Source organism: Venturia canescens, chromosome 2, assembly GCF_019457755.1.
Source record: "Venturia canescens isolate UGA chromosome 2, ASM1945775v1, whole genome shotgun sequence".
NCBI classification, from domain to species: Eukaryota; Metazoa; Arthropoda; class Insecta; order Hymenoptera; family Ichneumonidae; genus Venturia; species Venturia canescens.
The window spans coordinates 1,531,706-1,546,039 of record NC_057422.1 but is presented as its reverse complement, the minus strand read 5'-3'; the positions used below and the strand labels follow the sequence as shown (position 1 = coordinate 1,546,039).

Genomic DNA, 14,334 nt, shown 5'->3' with positions numbered 1-14,334 from the left:
TTCAATACTAAGGCAATTCTTCTCTCTACGAGAAAGCACTGTTATTATATGGTCATGAACTCGTTGGAAATCGAAAGTGCTGATTCCGAGAAAGAGTTTCGGTCGTTGAAGTACCATTAAAAAATTGATAAACCAAATTTTATTTACACCTCCGACGTTCATCCTATACTCATTTTTCGTCTACAATTTTCGACTTTTTTTCTGTATCTTCCTTGGTGCCTTCTTTCTCTTGTCCCTTTCATTCTTTCCACGAGGTTTTTTTCCATTTTTCTGTCCCAGCAGTTCCATGTCTTCTGCTTTTTCCCGTTTCATCTCTTTTTCCTCTATCAAATCGAAAATCGGCAATGGTCGCCTACGACGGGCAGCTCTTTCTATCTTTTGCGTTAATTCGATCTCCAGATGACGAGTGATTATATTCGTCACTCTGCACTCGCCTTTTGTGCCTAATCGGCCGGTCCTTCCGCATCTGTCGTAATATTGAAGATATTTTTTTCACAGTTACTCAATTATTTAACAATTGACCAAGCATTGAGTTATCAGAGCAAACTTAATTTATGATCTTTCAATCATAAATTATGCCTGAAAAAAGTATTTTGCAGTCTCCACCTCTTTTTTTCGAATATCAGGGCTTTTTCTTTGCTAAATGAAATGAAGAAATTTTTATTTGATATTTGTAAACTAGATAAGTTCCAACCTGTGTATATAATCAGCAGTTGACATCGGAAGGTCATAATTGATGACATTGTTGACTTGGATGGTATCCAAACCTCGAGCTCCTGCGTTCGTAGCTGATAAAACGGCAAACTTTCCGGCTTGAAAAGCTGCGAACTTGCCCTGCCTTATAACCATAGGCATTTCGCCATTGAGATGAGTCGCGTTGACGCCAAACTCATTCAAAAAAAGGCTGATCCAATCACACGTTGCACTGTCATTACTGAAGACGATGAATGGCACTTTTCTAACGGCTCTAGGTTTTATCAATTTCAGTAGAGTCGTTGATTTGTCCATGGATTTGACTCTGAGAAATTTTTGTGGTACCATTACTCGGTGAAAGTTACTGGTTGTGACGTCGCTGAATAGCCTTTCCTGTAACAACAGAAATCGTTACTCCGCTATAATTCCAAATTGGCATTCCATGCTCCACCCATACATACATCGATGACTCCTTTCAAATAATCTGGAAAATCTGCAGCTTTGGTAGCGGATACGAGTGTCAACTGAGAGTAGTCTGGGAAACCATTTTCGTTGGCCATGTCTCCTACATTGAACTGAAGAAGCACATTAAGAATGGATCGATCCAGGGCTAATGGTTGATAAAGTTTTTTGTTGCTTTTAACTCACAGTCATTCTATGTAGAAAAACTCGGAGTTTCTCATCAAAGGTGACATCAAAGAGTGCATGAGCTTCGTCGAGTACTAGATGTCTCATGTAGTGCAATTTGTAAATTTTTGTTGTTATTAATTTGCTGATTACTCCGAAAGAACCGATCAACAAATCAACATTACCCACCGGAGGATTGTTCAAGATTTTTTTTGTTCTACCGCCTGTTTTCACAGTTATCTTTATGCCAAGATCCTTAGCCAACCACTTGGCTTCCCTCTGTGATTAACAAACAAATAAAACACCACTGTGACCTTGTTTTTCTTGCAAAGGAATAAAGTTTTCATGCAAAATTTTTTAACCAACAAGAAGCTGTTAATTCAATAAGTTCTGTGGTTTTACCGCTATTTGTTCAGCAAGCTCTCGACTGGGAGTAATTATTAACCCAAATGGCTCATTAAATTTTCTCTCTTTGTTGATTTCCAATCTCTGCCACTGATAAATTTGATTCAATAGGGGCAATAGATAGGCAATTGTTTTGCCGCATCCAGTTTCTGCTGAGAGTACCATATGCTGGTTCATCATTATTTTAGGTATGCCAAGGTACTGTACTTCTGTTGGAGTATGTATATTCATGGATTTTAAATTCTCAACCAGCTTTGGATGCAAGCCTAAATGTTCAAAATCTCTCGGGTCATCGTGTAAATCATCGTCTTCCCCAGGATCCTGAAATTCGTACAAAAAGTGATTTTAAACAATCCCAATTGATTTAACAAGGTTTTCTTCAAGAACTCTCAAGACTAATGAGAAAAAACAAAATTATTGCTAATTAGTTTTGCAGTATTTCACAGAAAAAAATTGCTTTAGATTCTCAAAATGGGTCAGAGCACAAATCAAAAACCTCTATCAATAAAATATTTCTTTGGCTTACTTCGTAATCTGGGAGTATTGTGAAGTAATCACCGCAAGATTTCAAATGATGCCATCCTTGGGAAGCTAAAGGAATTGTCTCAAATTTTGAGAACGTTTTGCCTTTGTAAAAATTGAATTCGGGTCTTTTGCAAATAATTAGTGGTTCACGTTCTTTATTTTCAGGAACATTAGATTCTTTTTCAGGGCTGTTCATAGCTTTTTCAGGGTCAATCAACTTTTCCTCCGGGACATCCAAATATTTTTCAGCAACATTTTGCTGTTGTGAAAAGGTCGACGAAATCTAAAATATTTAATAAAGTTCAGTTTCATTCACAACAATCATGAGAAACGTAACAAATTCGTTGCTGAACTTACCCGGTAGTTTCGAAGGTTATACACTGAATTATCCACTTGCCTGTGGCACAATCTACACAATCGTGAAAACATTTTGCTGGTGGCTATAATTCAATTACGAAAACCATTAATCTATGATAATATCTACAAATTTAAAATGCATGACATTGTTTAAAATTGATTCACTTTATGAAAAAATCGACTATATGTAAATCGTTTTCGGAAGATCGCAAGTGTCGCAAGGTATGTATGACATGGTACGACAACATGCGGTGGTGGCTCTCCATGCGAAATAGCGAAGAAATGTGGCGCGTTCCAAAGTACTTCACGAAACAACCGCTACGAGGCTACAGTTTCTCGTCAACGCTTCGTCAGTCAGGCTCTCGTCCAATATATATAACGTCCATCCCAAAAGCCCAAAAGCCTTCATCCACAAAGCGTCTGGGGTAGGGTACAGGCCCTCTGATGAGTCTGCCACTGGTACCCGAGACGAAACGCAATCCTAAAACCATTCTTTTCACACCATAGCTGTGGCGAGTCCTACATGACCGACCTTTCCTATACCAATAAAGCACCTGGACGAACCAAGGAGCCGGAGCGGGGAACAGAGAAACTGCCTACGGAAGCGAAGATAGAAGATAAGCAACAAGCTCTCTTTTTTTTTTTTTTTTTATTTATTTTTAGGGGCTTCGAGCTCCATCTTGCACGTGCCCATGCTGCCCCGTCGGTAAGGTAAGTTCCTTACTGACTGATGATTGATACATATGTTTTAACAATTCGATACAACAAGCTCTCTATAGAAACCAGACATTGGTGCCACCTAGCGTGGACCGGCTCTAGGAAAACAAAACCGTGGTTGCGCTCGTTTTTAATGATTGTCGGTTGACGTTGGTAGGGAGAGGGAGGAGACTGCAAGGATCGAATAACTGGGAAACGTTGAGAATGTATCAAAGTGACTTAACCCCGAAAATAGTGAGCTCAAGATTATAGAGCCACATATATATTAAAAGTTTATAATAATAGAAAGTGATATTTTCATTCAGCGATATAAAAGCTTTTAAAAAACAAATCCATTATGGATGTACATAATTTTGACACTGCGAGTATCTTATTCCAAGAACCCAATAGTCATATTCTCAATCGGGTATGTATTTTGTGTTCAAATTTTTACTTGAAAAATTGTAATATGTATAAAATTTTTGTTTTCAAATCGCGAAATAGTTGTTGCACTTATGCGCGGACGAAATATGCGGATATCCTGGTCCAACGTATCAACAATTCGTAAATGACATCGATTGGACGGAGAACGAATATAATAGCGCGTACAACCTCTTTTCAACGATATTGAGAACCCCTGATGCATTGTATTTGGATGAAAACAAAGTACGTTCTTCTTTTTTAGCCGTACGTGTTTTAATCACTCGACACTCTCGACAGCGGTGCAATGAATGTACGAATCAATTCTATTTGTTTAGATGCCTCGGTATTTCCACGATTTGCTGGAACAAGTGCAGCACAAAGTAATGAGCTGTCTCAAAGTCAGGCAGGAACATTTGACTGCTGCCCTCTTGAGGGATTATTCAAAAAAACACGGCCCCACAATGACTGACTTCGATTATAGACTGATGGTAAAACAATTTTGTTCGTGCTGAATTTTTCGGAAAAGTTCCACTCTGTGTAAACTTACCTGTCTTCTCTGGATTGTATTCGTTTAGAAAACATTGTCAAAAATCAAGTCGGTGTTCCATTCAAGTAAATGTAAATGCCTCGATCCCATAATGTTTAGTATATTCGAGGCACTTTAAACAATAATCATTAATAATGTCACCGTAAAAGTTCTATATTCCTTCCTTGTTTGATTAAAAAAGTTTACAGTAGTCCAAGTTCAAGTGCAGAGACTAAAAATATTTTCACATCGATTGTTTATTTTGTCAATCATAATTTATTTATAATACTTTTTTTTTGAATTTTAATAAAACCTGGTTCAAGAGTGAACACTTTCGTGAAAGCATCATTGTGAAAGTGGCTTCTAAAACCATTCAAAAACTTCAACTGTCTTTTGAGATTTTTCGTATCCTTGATTGCAATAACCGAAATAATGAGGGAATTTGGATACGACTTGCAGCTTGTCATGGGTTCGAGTAAACTGGCATCACTGAGGGAACCACTACTGGAACTGGATTTAATAATCGAGCATAAGAAGGATAAAAGGATTTTGGGCCTGGAAATGAATAGAGACGAATTGGATTCGTTAATAAACGTTCTGGAATCGACTGATCGTTGAATCAATTCACACGGTGAAGTGGAATGAAAAGAAAAATCGAATAAGAAGTAAAAAACATGAAATAAAAACCACGTAATTAACAAAGTGACGCTTTTTTCCTTCATTTCTCCCTCCACGACAATCATTGCATGAATTAGAAATGGAAATATATGTGTATACGTGTTATTTTAAAATGGGAGAGATGGATGGTGAGTGCGCGATCGTTATAAAAATGGGCGGACGATAACGGCAACACGAATGATACACTTGTTTCACAGTTTATTATAGATTATAGATAAATGTAGAATAGTTTAGTTACTATTATAACTGCTGATCGAAGATACTGAAGACTGTACTTTCGTATCCGAGAAGTTCCCGAATCAAAAAAGATAAGAAAAAACAAACAAAACGATAATAAAAAAGAAAAAAGAAATGAAACAGAGAAGAAAAATCTCATTTAAAATAATTCGTGTGTCTGCCGAGATTAAGAATAAGTAAGATATCCTTTTGTTTTTTCTTCTTTCGTCTCTTTCTCTTTGGCTCGGGAACGTCTCAGAGTGACGTTTGATAGTGATGGTGCAGAGATCGGTCGCGTCCGAGAAATTTCTAACAATGAGTCCGCTCTCGTTGTGAAGTCTTATTTCGAGAAAACGGCAAGTTTCTTCGTCTTTTTTTACCTTTTCCACCCCCCCTTGCCCTCGGTCCTTCAATTTGTCCTTTTCACTCGTGCATTCTTCTCCCTCATCTTCCCCGATTTAAGCATTCCTTTCTTTTCGATTTCGTTGTAAATATCATTACGGACAATACCTAATTAAATTTTATACGAATAAGGTTTACTATACAACTTTTTAATTTTAACCTCCTATATCTCCGTAATCATTAATCATATATACCGTTGAAAAATCAATGCCTTTAGGCGGGCAAGTGACCACCTGTTTTCTCCGACTCGTTCCCTCTAACACTTAGAAATATTCTGATCCGGGAGCATATACATATATGCGTTTATCGTTTAGCGTTATGTTCTATGCTACGGCCTTAATAACAAAAATCGTTCGTAGGCAATTATTAATATTAATATTATAATTATTATTATTAGTTACTTATTCGTGTTTTTTTTTTTACTTTTTTTAATCTTCGTTTTAATTCTGGAGATCCGTATAAACGTAGAAACATCGTATGAAAAACTTGAAAAAGGTACCGTTCGGTTGTTGTGTCTGTTTTTTTTGTTGTTGTTCGCTTCTCGTTTGTTTGGGTGGGTAGATGGTGGTTGTGCGAGTCTCGTAGTTGGCAATTGGGCGATATTAATCGATTATTCATAAATATTACGATGGGCTTCCTCGAGACTTTTCGTACGAAGATTTCCCGAACAAACGCCGAATTTACACAAACGCTTTCTCTCTCTTTCTCTCGCTTCTTTTATGTCTAGATTATATATCACTTAAATTGCTCGACTTACTGTATCGTTTTATTTGTTATTTGTTATTTTTTTTTTTTTTTTCATTTTGTTTCCTTTCGTGTTTACCATGTTTTGAAATATTTTTTTTTTTGTTATTTTTTAAATAACGTTTGTCGTGGCAGTAAGACTGTTTTGTTTCACACATATCTGTACGTGTTTAGGCACGCAACTTTTAAATCTGTATGTGCGTGTGTGTATGTGTCTCATTATTTTTGTCTGTGATTCTCTTACGAGCGACTTTGAGTGAATTGCGTGCGAGCGCGTGTCTGTGTTTTCTGGGAAGTCTGCGGTTCCTCGTTACAGCTTTAAACGCTTTGTACGCGCGTGTGTGATTTTTCAATTCTTTTTTGTTGTTTTATCAAATTGTACAAACACAAAAAAGGATTGCGAAATGAATACGAGCAAAATGTAATCGAATCGCGATGTGGAATCTCTCTGTACTTTGAATTTGTCAAGTTTACGCTCGATCACCACGGATTTTTCACCGTTTTTTTTGCCTTACGACTGCTCTCTTTGTCCGTATAGCTCTTTTTTGTTTTTTTTTCCTACTAACATCTTCATCAGCTCGATGAGGACAGTCATTCATTGTCCTTCTTCATTTTCGCCACACTAGCTCTACCTTGACCATTTTCAAGCACACACAAAGCGCCACTCGCTTTTCGTATTGCCTACTTTTTTTTTTCATACACGCAGCCCACGAATTCTATCTATTATTTCATTTCATTATCGTTTTTTTTCTTCTTTTTTACCCTTTCTCGCGATCAACGTACCGCGATCATCCTTCCATTTTCGTATATCCCAGTTTACAATTATAGTAAGTGTAGGTTTATGAATAGGAGGAAGGGAGGGAGGGGAGTGGGGGGGGGGGGGGGGGGTGCCAACCTTTTGAGTATTTTCCTCGAAGTGTACGAAGAACCGATACTCGACTCTCGATTCATTCAAATATCGCAGACCGATAAATCTGTTCTCGTCTTTCTCTCTCTCTCTCTCGCTCTCTTCTTTTCCCTTCTCTCTCGTTCTCGCGTTAGACTTATCTTAATAACAATTAATGACACTTTAAAATTTCTACATTCTCGCGCGGATCAATGATCAACTCACAATCCGCGCCTGGGCACGGCCCAGATTTAAAATATGTTGTGTGTGTTTGACGTGTACATATATATGTGCGCGCGTGTATTCGTCGTCTTCGTGTAGCTGTGTGTACGTGTGTGTACGTCTTTGCATGTTATATTTTTTTTGTAGTGTATTAATTTTCCGTTGCTTCGCGAAATAATGAATCACCACTCGAGCGACCTCGCGATAAACGGTCTCACGATTAATAATCGTTGTCGGATTGCCGTCCCCTTTTATTTCTTTATTATTTCTTCTTCGCTTTTTTTGTTTGTATCCGGTTTTTTACGGTTCTTAAATAATTCGATCCGTTGCCATCTCCAATCCATCAACCACCCTGCCATCGAATGTCGTCTAATAATTAATAGGCCTACTATAAAAGTCCTTATGCCCTTCACGATCTTCATCCGTGACACATCTTTCTCGCTGGCTACATTTCTTTTCTTCTTCCGCCTCTGATTCCCTTTTCTTTCTTTTTTTGCTGCTGCTCGTAACGAAAGAACGATATTTTCAGTTTAGTTGCAGGAATGGTCCAAATATACATATCTATATAATATACTTTTTTGGTTTTAACGAGAGAAAAGAACTTTCTTCTTCCCAAAATACAATTCGGTTAGAGCGGCGCTTATTCGTTCATGTTGTTTTGGTGATTCATGTCGGCAATAATTTCCTGCAAAACATCAAAACGTATGTTCGTTAATATCCAATTGTTTACTTCACAATCCAACGGATAATATCCATTCTTTAAATAATCGTTCAACTTTTCCTCCTTTCCGAATGACTTACATTTGTGCTGTTGATGCTCTCGATGTTTTCGTTGACCGCTGCTGCGACTGCTTTTTCGTTGATGTCGATCTCCTCGATAGCCTGAAACAATATTAAAATTGCATTAGCATTGAAAAACAAAGCGTTAGGTCGAGTCAAATTACGAAACGTGAGAAAAAGATCAGATGGCCCCTCGCTCTGTAGTCTTCATAGGGGTGTTTTCCTTAAGAACCGGAAATACTCAACGAGAGCTTTTCCGGTCGATAGGCGATCATCATTTCGGTTCATCAAATCTTTGGACTCATCGACATTATGCGAAACAGAATTTTTTCAGAACGCTTGGGATTGAATTTTTTTCTTTGATTTTTAACTTGGTGAATAAAATCAATCGGCTACTACATAATTTTACCTTGGTGACCGAAGCAACATCTTCGGTGATGGCCGGCCCAAGAATGGGTGCTGGAGCTTCAGCAGGTACCGCTGGTGGTGGACTCATCGGAGCTTCGTCGTTCACTTCCGTCGTGCTAATGTCTTCAGCAGCATTAACGTTGTTCTCTACTGGTGCTTCAATTTCGGGTTTGCTCTACAATGAGCAAGACCAGAATAAAAAATTAATATACGTCAATCTTTAGGAAGTCTGCTTTTTGCATTGTCAAATTTCAAATTCCAACATGCTTGACAAAAAATCGTCTCGTATTTCGACTAATTTTGTACTAATGACATGTTTCTCGTTGTTCAACAACTCGTGAGAGGAACAAGCAAGAATCGTTAAATTTGATGAGCTTCTTGAGTTTCGAAACAACTAATACTCTTTAAAATTTAGATCAGAATAGAAATTGACAATATTCTGTGAGTAGCAGTCCTCAAATATTGAGCAATTTCATTGAAGGAATGTTGAGTACTATTATTCGTTTCAAATCAATGATCAAGGCACCTTCAATTCGAGTTTACAGACAGAAAAATATAAGAAATTGTTTAGACGTTTAGCCGTGCCAGATACAAAATGATTCGTAATACGATGGGCGTCGTTAGAGCGAGTGAAAACCCCCGTACGTTAATCGCATTTTTTCCCCGTTTGGACAAAAAAAAACAATCGAAACATGCTGCATACAAAATATGCGGACGACACAACGGATGCATTATCGCAGCACGATGAAAACGTACGAGAAATTTCTCAATAAACCAACAAACTATGGTAACTGCGTGGTGGTGAATGTAATGGAAAAAAATCCATAAAACAAAGAAAACAGAAAACAAAATTAACATCACCAGCTACAAGCTCGATTTGTTATATTCGAATTTTACGTCTATCAATGAGTATTTTCACTACAATCTCTAATGTCTAATATGATTAAACGAGTCGCTCAAGGGGCGTTTACTCGAAAAAAAAACTTGATCATCATTGTCTTTTATCGATGAAACAATGTTCGAATGAACGACTGTTTCATTCTTCATTCGTTTCCCAATTAATTGCGTGTTTTTTAAATGCTTTGTGTTAATCATACACATAAGTAGAACGCAGGTAAATGTAATGTAGATATTTTTTTTCTTTCATAGCGAAAACCAAGAGGCAAACAACACAGGGTAATTGGTAGTGGACATGAGGATTTTTTTCGAGCAACAGACATTTTTGTTCTTTAGTTGTTAATAAATGTAGGATGGACAAGAAGGATGAGCAATGCGAGTTTTCCTCGCAGCGAAGGTTATGCCACGACAGTAAGAATAGCAAATAGTTGGAACCGCAGTAGGGACTTAACCCCAAGGAGAATAAGGACCGGAAGGATATTTTCGTTGTGCACTAGGTGGATAAGCGGGAGCGCCGTGTAGGGTTCGATTGTATCAAGGAGGAATAATTTTGCCAGAATATTTTTATGGCATCGTAATTTATCGAGGCTGGCAACGAGCAAGAGCAAAATGTTTTTCCATTGAGTTCCATGCACGTCAAAATATCCCGTCTGAACCCCAACGTACGAGCACGCTTTATCTTCCTTCGCGACTCTTTTTCTTTATTTATGTTTTTTTTTGTTTTTTCGTTTCTATTTATTTACACCCTTTGACATTCGGTTCATTCGTCGGATTTCATCGGCACCAAGGATGGATGGATATAGATGGATAGAACTCGTCGACGTCACTGGAGAAGAGGAACAACAAGACATATCTCGGATCTCAGGAGCGATCTATGTGTACAAATGTATCCGGATAATAATGGGTTTTTGTATGAGAGAAACCAGGAGCTCGAACAAAGTAGAAGATATAGACTGGAAGAGAAAGAAGAAAAACAGAGAGACAGAGAAAGAAAGTTGTGCGTACTTCAGACTACACCAAATAGACAGAAGATTCACGTTACATGATTCGTTTCAAATTTAGCAGAACCAACGACGAGAAACTTAGGGAACTCGATACTCCTTGAAGTAGGAAAACACTTTAATTGACCGCATTTTTTTTGCTTTTTTTTTTTAGTGATTCATGCCAGGATTTTGCACGTTAGTCACCTGGTCGTTCTCCTCGATGCTGTCGTTCGTTAATTGGCCATTGACCATCTGATTTTCCTCCATCGACTCGGCTAATCTCTCCTTCAATTCGAGCTCCGAATCATTGTAAGAATTGAGACTCTGTTCCAACGATTCCATCTTGAATTCGCGATTACTTTGATCGTCGGTAAGCTCAAGCAACGAGGTCGATTCACCGGTTGAGGTTTCGCAGAGATTCGCCGGATCGACATTGGTAACGCTGCTGGGAGTTCGCGGCGGTGTTAGCGGGGTCTGAGGAATGGGTGACGAAGCGGGAACGAACGAAGAGTTTTCCGGGTTGAAGGAATCGTCTGTCGGATTTTCCAATGAACTAACTTTAGTTTCGGATGAAATGTGGAGAGGGGACGATTGTTGGGGGATCTCGGGTGACTGGGGACTCGGTATATCTGTATCGTCCTCTATTGCCTGTGAGAGTAGATCGAATCTCGTTTGTGACGCTTCCTCGAGGCGCGGGGACGACGGCGATGATGCTTTATCATCTTGATCGTCCGTAAGCTCTTCGATTTCGATAAGTTCTATCGTCGCTTTATCAATGTTCTCCTTCCTCGTTTCGGAGGGGTTCTCGACAATTTCGGTAATAACGTCAGAGTCTTCGATCTGAGTTGACATAAAGTTCAACAATTGAGTGGTGGTTTTTGGCAGGGGTATCGGTGAATCAGGCAACGGCGGCGGTATGTCCGCTGTCTCCTCGGTAATCTCGTCGTTTGGTTGATGTTCCTCCTCTTCGACGAGGGTGACGATTGGTTCGCTGAGAGCCTCTCCGACCTCGGGACAGGCCTCGATCATTTCGTCGGTAACGACGAGCAATCCTTCGTTCGATTCCACCATTTCTGTCGGCAATTTGCAACTGTCGCGTTCCACATTAGCCTCGAGTATAACTTGAACGGTTTTCTCATCGTCCTCGAGGGGAGTTTCGGGTACAACGAGGGCTGGTTTTGCCTCGACGACAACGCTGTCCGAGACTGGAATGGGACCTTCCTCGGTATGGATGACGAGATCACTCTCCTCTGGCGGCTGAACGCTGTTGTCGTCAATCGTGGCCGATGGTATTTGTACCTGGTGGGGCTCGGTTACGAGGAGCTCGTCCGCCACAGCAGAATCGGCAATAGTATCGGTTATCAAAGAGGAGGAAGAGTTAGGCTCTTCGGTGATGGCCTCGGTCGGAACAACGACCGGCGTGTGCGTGTCGCTGTCAGAAGTGACGATGTTCGTTTCGGGGGACGCGCTGCCTGTTTGCTCGTGGGACACTGACACGGTGGATAAATCGGGAGTTTCTGTAGATTGGATTGTTTGAGCTGTCGAGGGACGAAGCTCGCTCGTTTGGCAAGTGATTTGGGGTGGGAATGAGGTTGTATCGCCGCCCGGTACGTTTTGACCTGAAGCGTATGCAATGTTAGCTTTGTTAGCAGCCTCAGCAGGAAGCTTGAGCGCCTCGGCAAGTGCCGTGGCGTTCGCAGCAGCTTGCTGGGCTCGCTGCAACGGCGACGGATCAATCGGCGTTGGCGGTGGACTTGACGGGAATTGGGACGGGATATCCTCACTGGTTTTCCTCTCAATGATAGACGGCGCGGTAGTAGCTGTATTAGCTTTTTGCTTGGACAGGGAGTTGACCTCTACCGGGGCATCTATAACCGCCTTGACTTGACTGACCTCGACTGTTTTATCAGCTTTCGCGGGCTCGACCTCTTTCTGGTTATCCTCGGTTTTGTTAGCCTCGGTGGGAACGGGAGTGGGTGCGGGAGTCGTGTTATCGTCTTTCTTCTCTTCGACCGGACTTGATGCTACGGATGCAGCAGCAGCAGCAGCAGCAGCTTTGCTCGGGCTTTTCTTCTCTTCTGGTTTGGCAGGCTCGGACGTTGCTTCGACCGCCTCCTCGCTCTTTTCCTTCTCCGTTGGGCTACTCACTGTCGACTTCTCCTCGGCTGGGGGACTGCTCACCGCCGCTGCGCCTCCTTCCGCACCCTCGGCTTCCTCGCCACCCTGAGTCATTCAATAAAATACAAATTATTTTACTAACCGTACAACAACGTATCTTCTCAAAATTCCCATCCAAATTACTCAAACATTCATCCTCCTTTGGGTTTAAATGTAACAACTCGTGTCTCAAACGAAACTATATGACTCGTGAAAAATTATTTCTTTTTCGAATAACACTCGCTTTTTCCAAAGCCATTATAGAATCCCGTGCACATTGGAAGCGTGTAGCCACCGTTTCGAAGGTTGCGCAGGAACGAAAAGGTAAAAACTTGGCTCGTTAATTTGTCATCGCACTCTCACTGCTGCCCCCCCCCCTCCTTCCCTTCTTCTTTTTTCTTCCCCGGTTCGTACACGAGAAATGCTTCTCGTGTCGCATTTGTAACAAGAAGAAACTGGACGGGGGGCGAGAATAAGGCAAGAAGTGTTAAACGCGTAGCGTGCAAACCGTATAGAACATCGTTTGCTTCCGCGTTTCGTATATTAGCGCGGACCTCGTTGTCAACTAAGTGTGGAACGTTGCTTCAGTCAAGTATGATATTATTTTTTGTTTGAAACACGTTGACGACGGTTTGTACCGAGCTCTCGGGGTTGTTCGTCGACGCTCGAACGACCCTCGTCGAGCGCGTGTATCGTAAGCAAGGGAGAGGCTTTTTCATCCACCATCTCTCTTTCCCTCCGTCAGCATCGCCCCTCTCAAATAGGCAAGAAAAAAGGGGCGAACGAAACGCGCAGGGGTGACGCTGGGTAGGCTCTTGGTGCCCGTACTTGGCGAGCTCGTGTCGAGTCTATCAAAACAGAGCACAGGGGGGAGGGAGACTTGGGAGCTTTTCTGCAGACTTTCGATTGAAATCTCCGAGCGTTCAATATCACGGGGGAAAAAAACGGGAAAGAGAACCCTTCGGGATTGGACAACCGTGTCACTGTGTCATTTTGCGAATTATCTCTCGAGATGAGACATACGACATGTTTTATTTCACATTATAAATGTTCCATACGTTTTATCGCCTTGTAGATATTTACACGTAAATAGGGCCTTCCCCCTCGCCTTATTTTATGACTCTGACCTCCTTTTATTTGAGACGATTCTTCCTATTTTTCCGGATAAGAAATTTGCTGACTGTCTCTCCAAAATGTCTCATCTTCAATATTTTTCTTCTTTTTCCAACTTTTCTTAGTCTTCTCTCGAAACCTCTCGAAAGTATTGAGGGTATATTTAACAAGTATTTTACTTGATTTCAATAAGTGCACTTGAAAAATTGAAATTCGATGCGACTCCCCGAAGAAAAATGAAAACGAAATCATGATAGATTGATGAAACGGAGCTCAATGGGCCAGCGAGGTTGCTTTCATCACTGTAATGAAAGAATTCAATTAGCCAAATGACTTTAACGAAACTCGAACCGCTCATTTCGAAATGGAATGTTATTTTTTCCCCGAACTACTGTATATATGTAAATAAATTTGATAGAGAGCGAGGTCATACTTGTGTCTTGGATGGGGAATGAAAGTCCACCCGAAATATCTAACGCGAGGAAAGCTCATTGCGCCGTTGGCGTTGAACCAGAGGAAAAAGAGGATGAAAAAAGTCGGGTGCATATTGGCCAAGAGCCAGCGTGTGTGGGTACGTTTGTACACGCTGTAAGAAA

General features: G+C 40.6%; 3 protein-coding genes across 4 annotated transcripts in view; 1 reads left to right on the top strand and 2 right to left on the bottom strand.

The window, feature by feature from the left end:
• Positions 1 to 121: 121 nt before the first annotated feature.
• Positions 122 to 2,887, bottom strand: Dbp21E2 (putative ATP-dependent RNA helicase Dbp21E2). 2 transcript variants are annotated; one of them, XM_043413513.1, is made up of 8 exons: positions 2,773 to 2,887; positions 2,608 to 2,690; positions 2,252 to 2,533; positions 1,723 to 2,046; positions 1,342 to 1,599; positions 1,155 to 1,268; positions 695 to 1,086; positions 122 to 466 (listed from the first exon to the last, which is right to left on the bottom strand). In XM_043413513.1, exons 2-8 carry the CDS (start codon positions 2,677 to 2,679, stop codon positions 181 to 183), a joined length of 1,728 nt encoding a protein of 575 aa, XP_043269448.1. In that variant the 5' UTR covers positions 2,680 to 2,690; positions 2,773 to 2,887; the 3' UTR covers positions 122 to 180. The 2 variants fall into 2 exon arrangements, with proteins under 2 accessions (XP_043269448.1, XP_043269447.1); XM_043413512.1 differs by having other exon boundaries at positions 2,608 to 2,885.
• A 591-nt stretch (positions 2,888 to 3,478) lies between these two features.
• Positions 3,479 to 4,954, top strand: LOC122405874 (COMM domain-containing protein 8-like). The gene is made up of 4 exons (XM_043410929.1): positions 3,479 to 3,730; positions 3,808 to 3,969; positions 4,062 to 4,214; positions 4,712 to 4,954. Exons 1-4 carry the CDS (start codon positions 3,662 to 3,664, stop codon positions 4,868 to 4,870), a joined length of 543 nt encoding a protein of 180 aa, XP_043266864.1. The 5' UTR covers positions 3,479 to 3,661; the 3' UTR covers positions 4,871 to 4,954.
• A 157-nt stretch (positions 4,955 to 5,111) lies between these two features.
• The window catches only part of LOC122405875 (A-kinase anchor protein 200-like), a 58,236-nt gene continuing 49,013 nt past the window's right edge, over positions 5,112 to 14,334 (bottom strand). Inside the window, exons 5-8 of the mRNA XM_043410930.1 lie at positions 10,673 to 12,691; positions 8,590 to 8,763; positions 8,202 to 8,282; positions 5,112 to 8,085 (exon numbers count right to left, since the gene is read on the bottom strand). Of these exons, the coding sequence (XP_043266865.1) occupies positions 8,041 to 8,085; positions 8,202 to 8,282; positions 8,590 to 8,763; positions 10,673 to 12,691 (2,319 nt within the window). The 3' untranslated portion in view covers positions 5,112 to 8,040. The remainder of the gene's footprint in view (positions 8,086 to 8,201; positions 8,283 to 8,589; positions 8,764 to 10,672; positions 12,692 to 14,334) is intronic.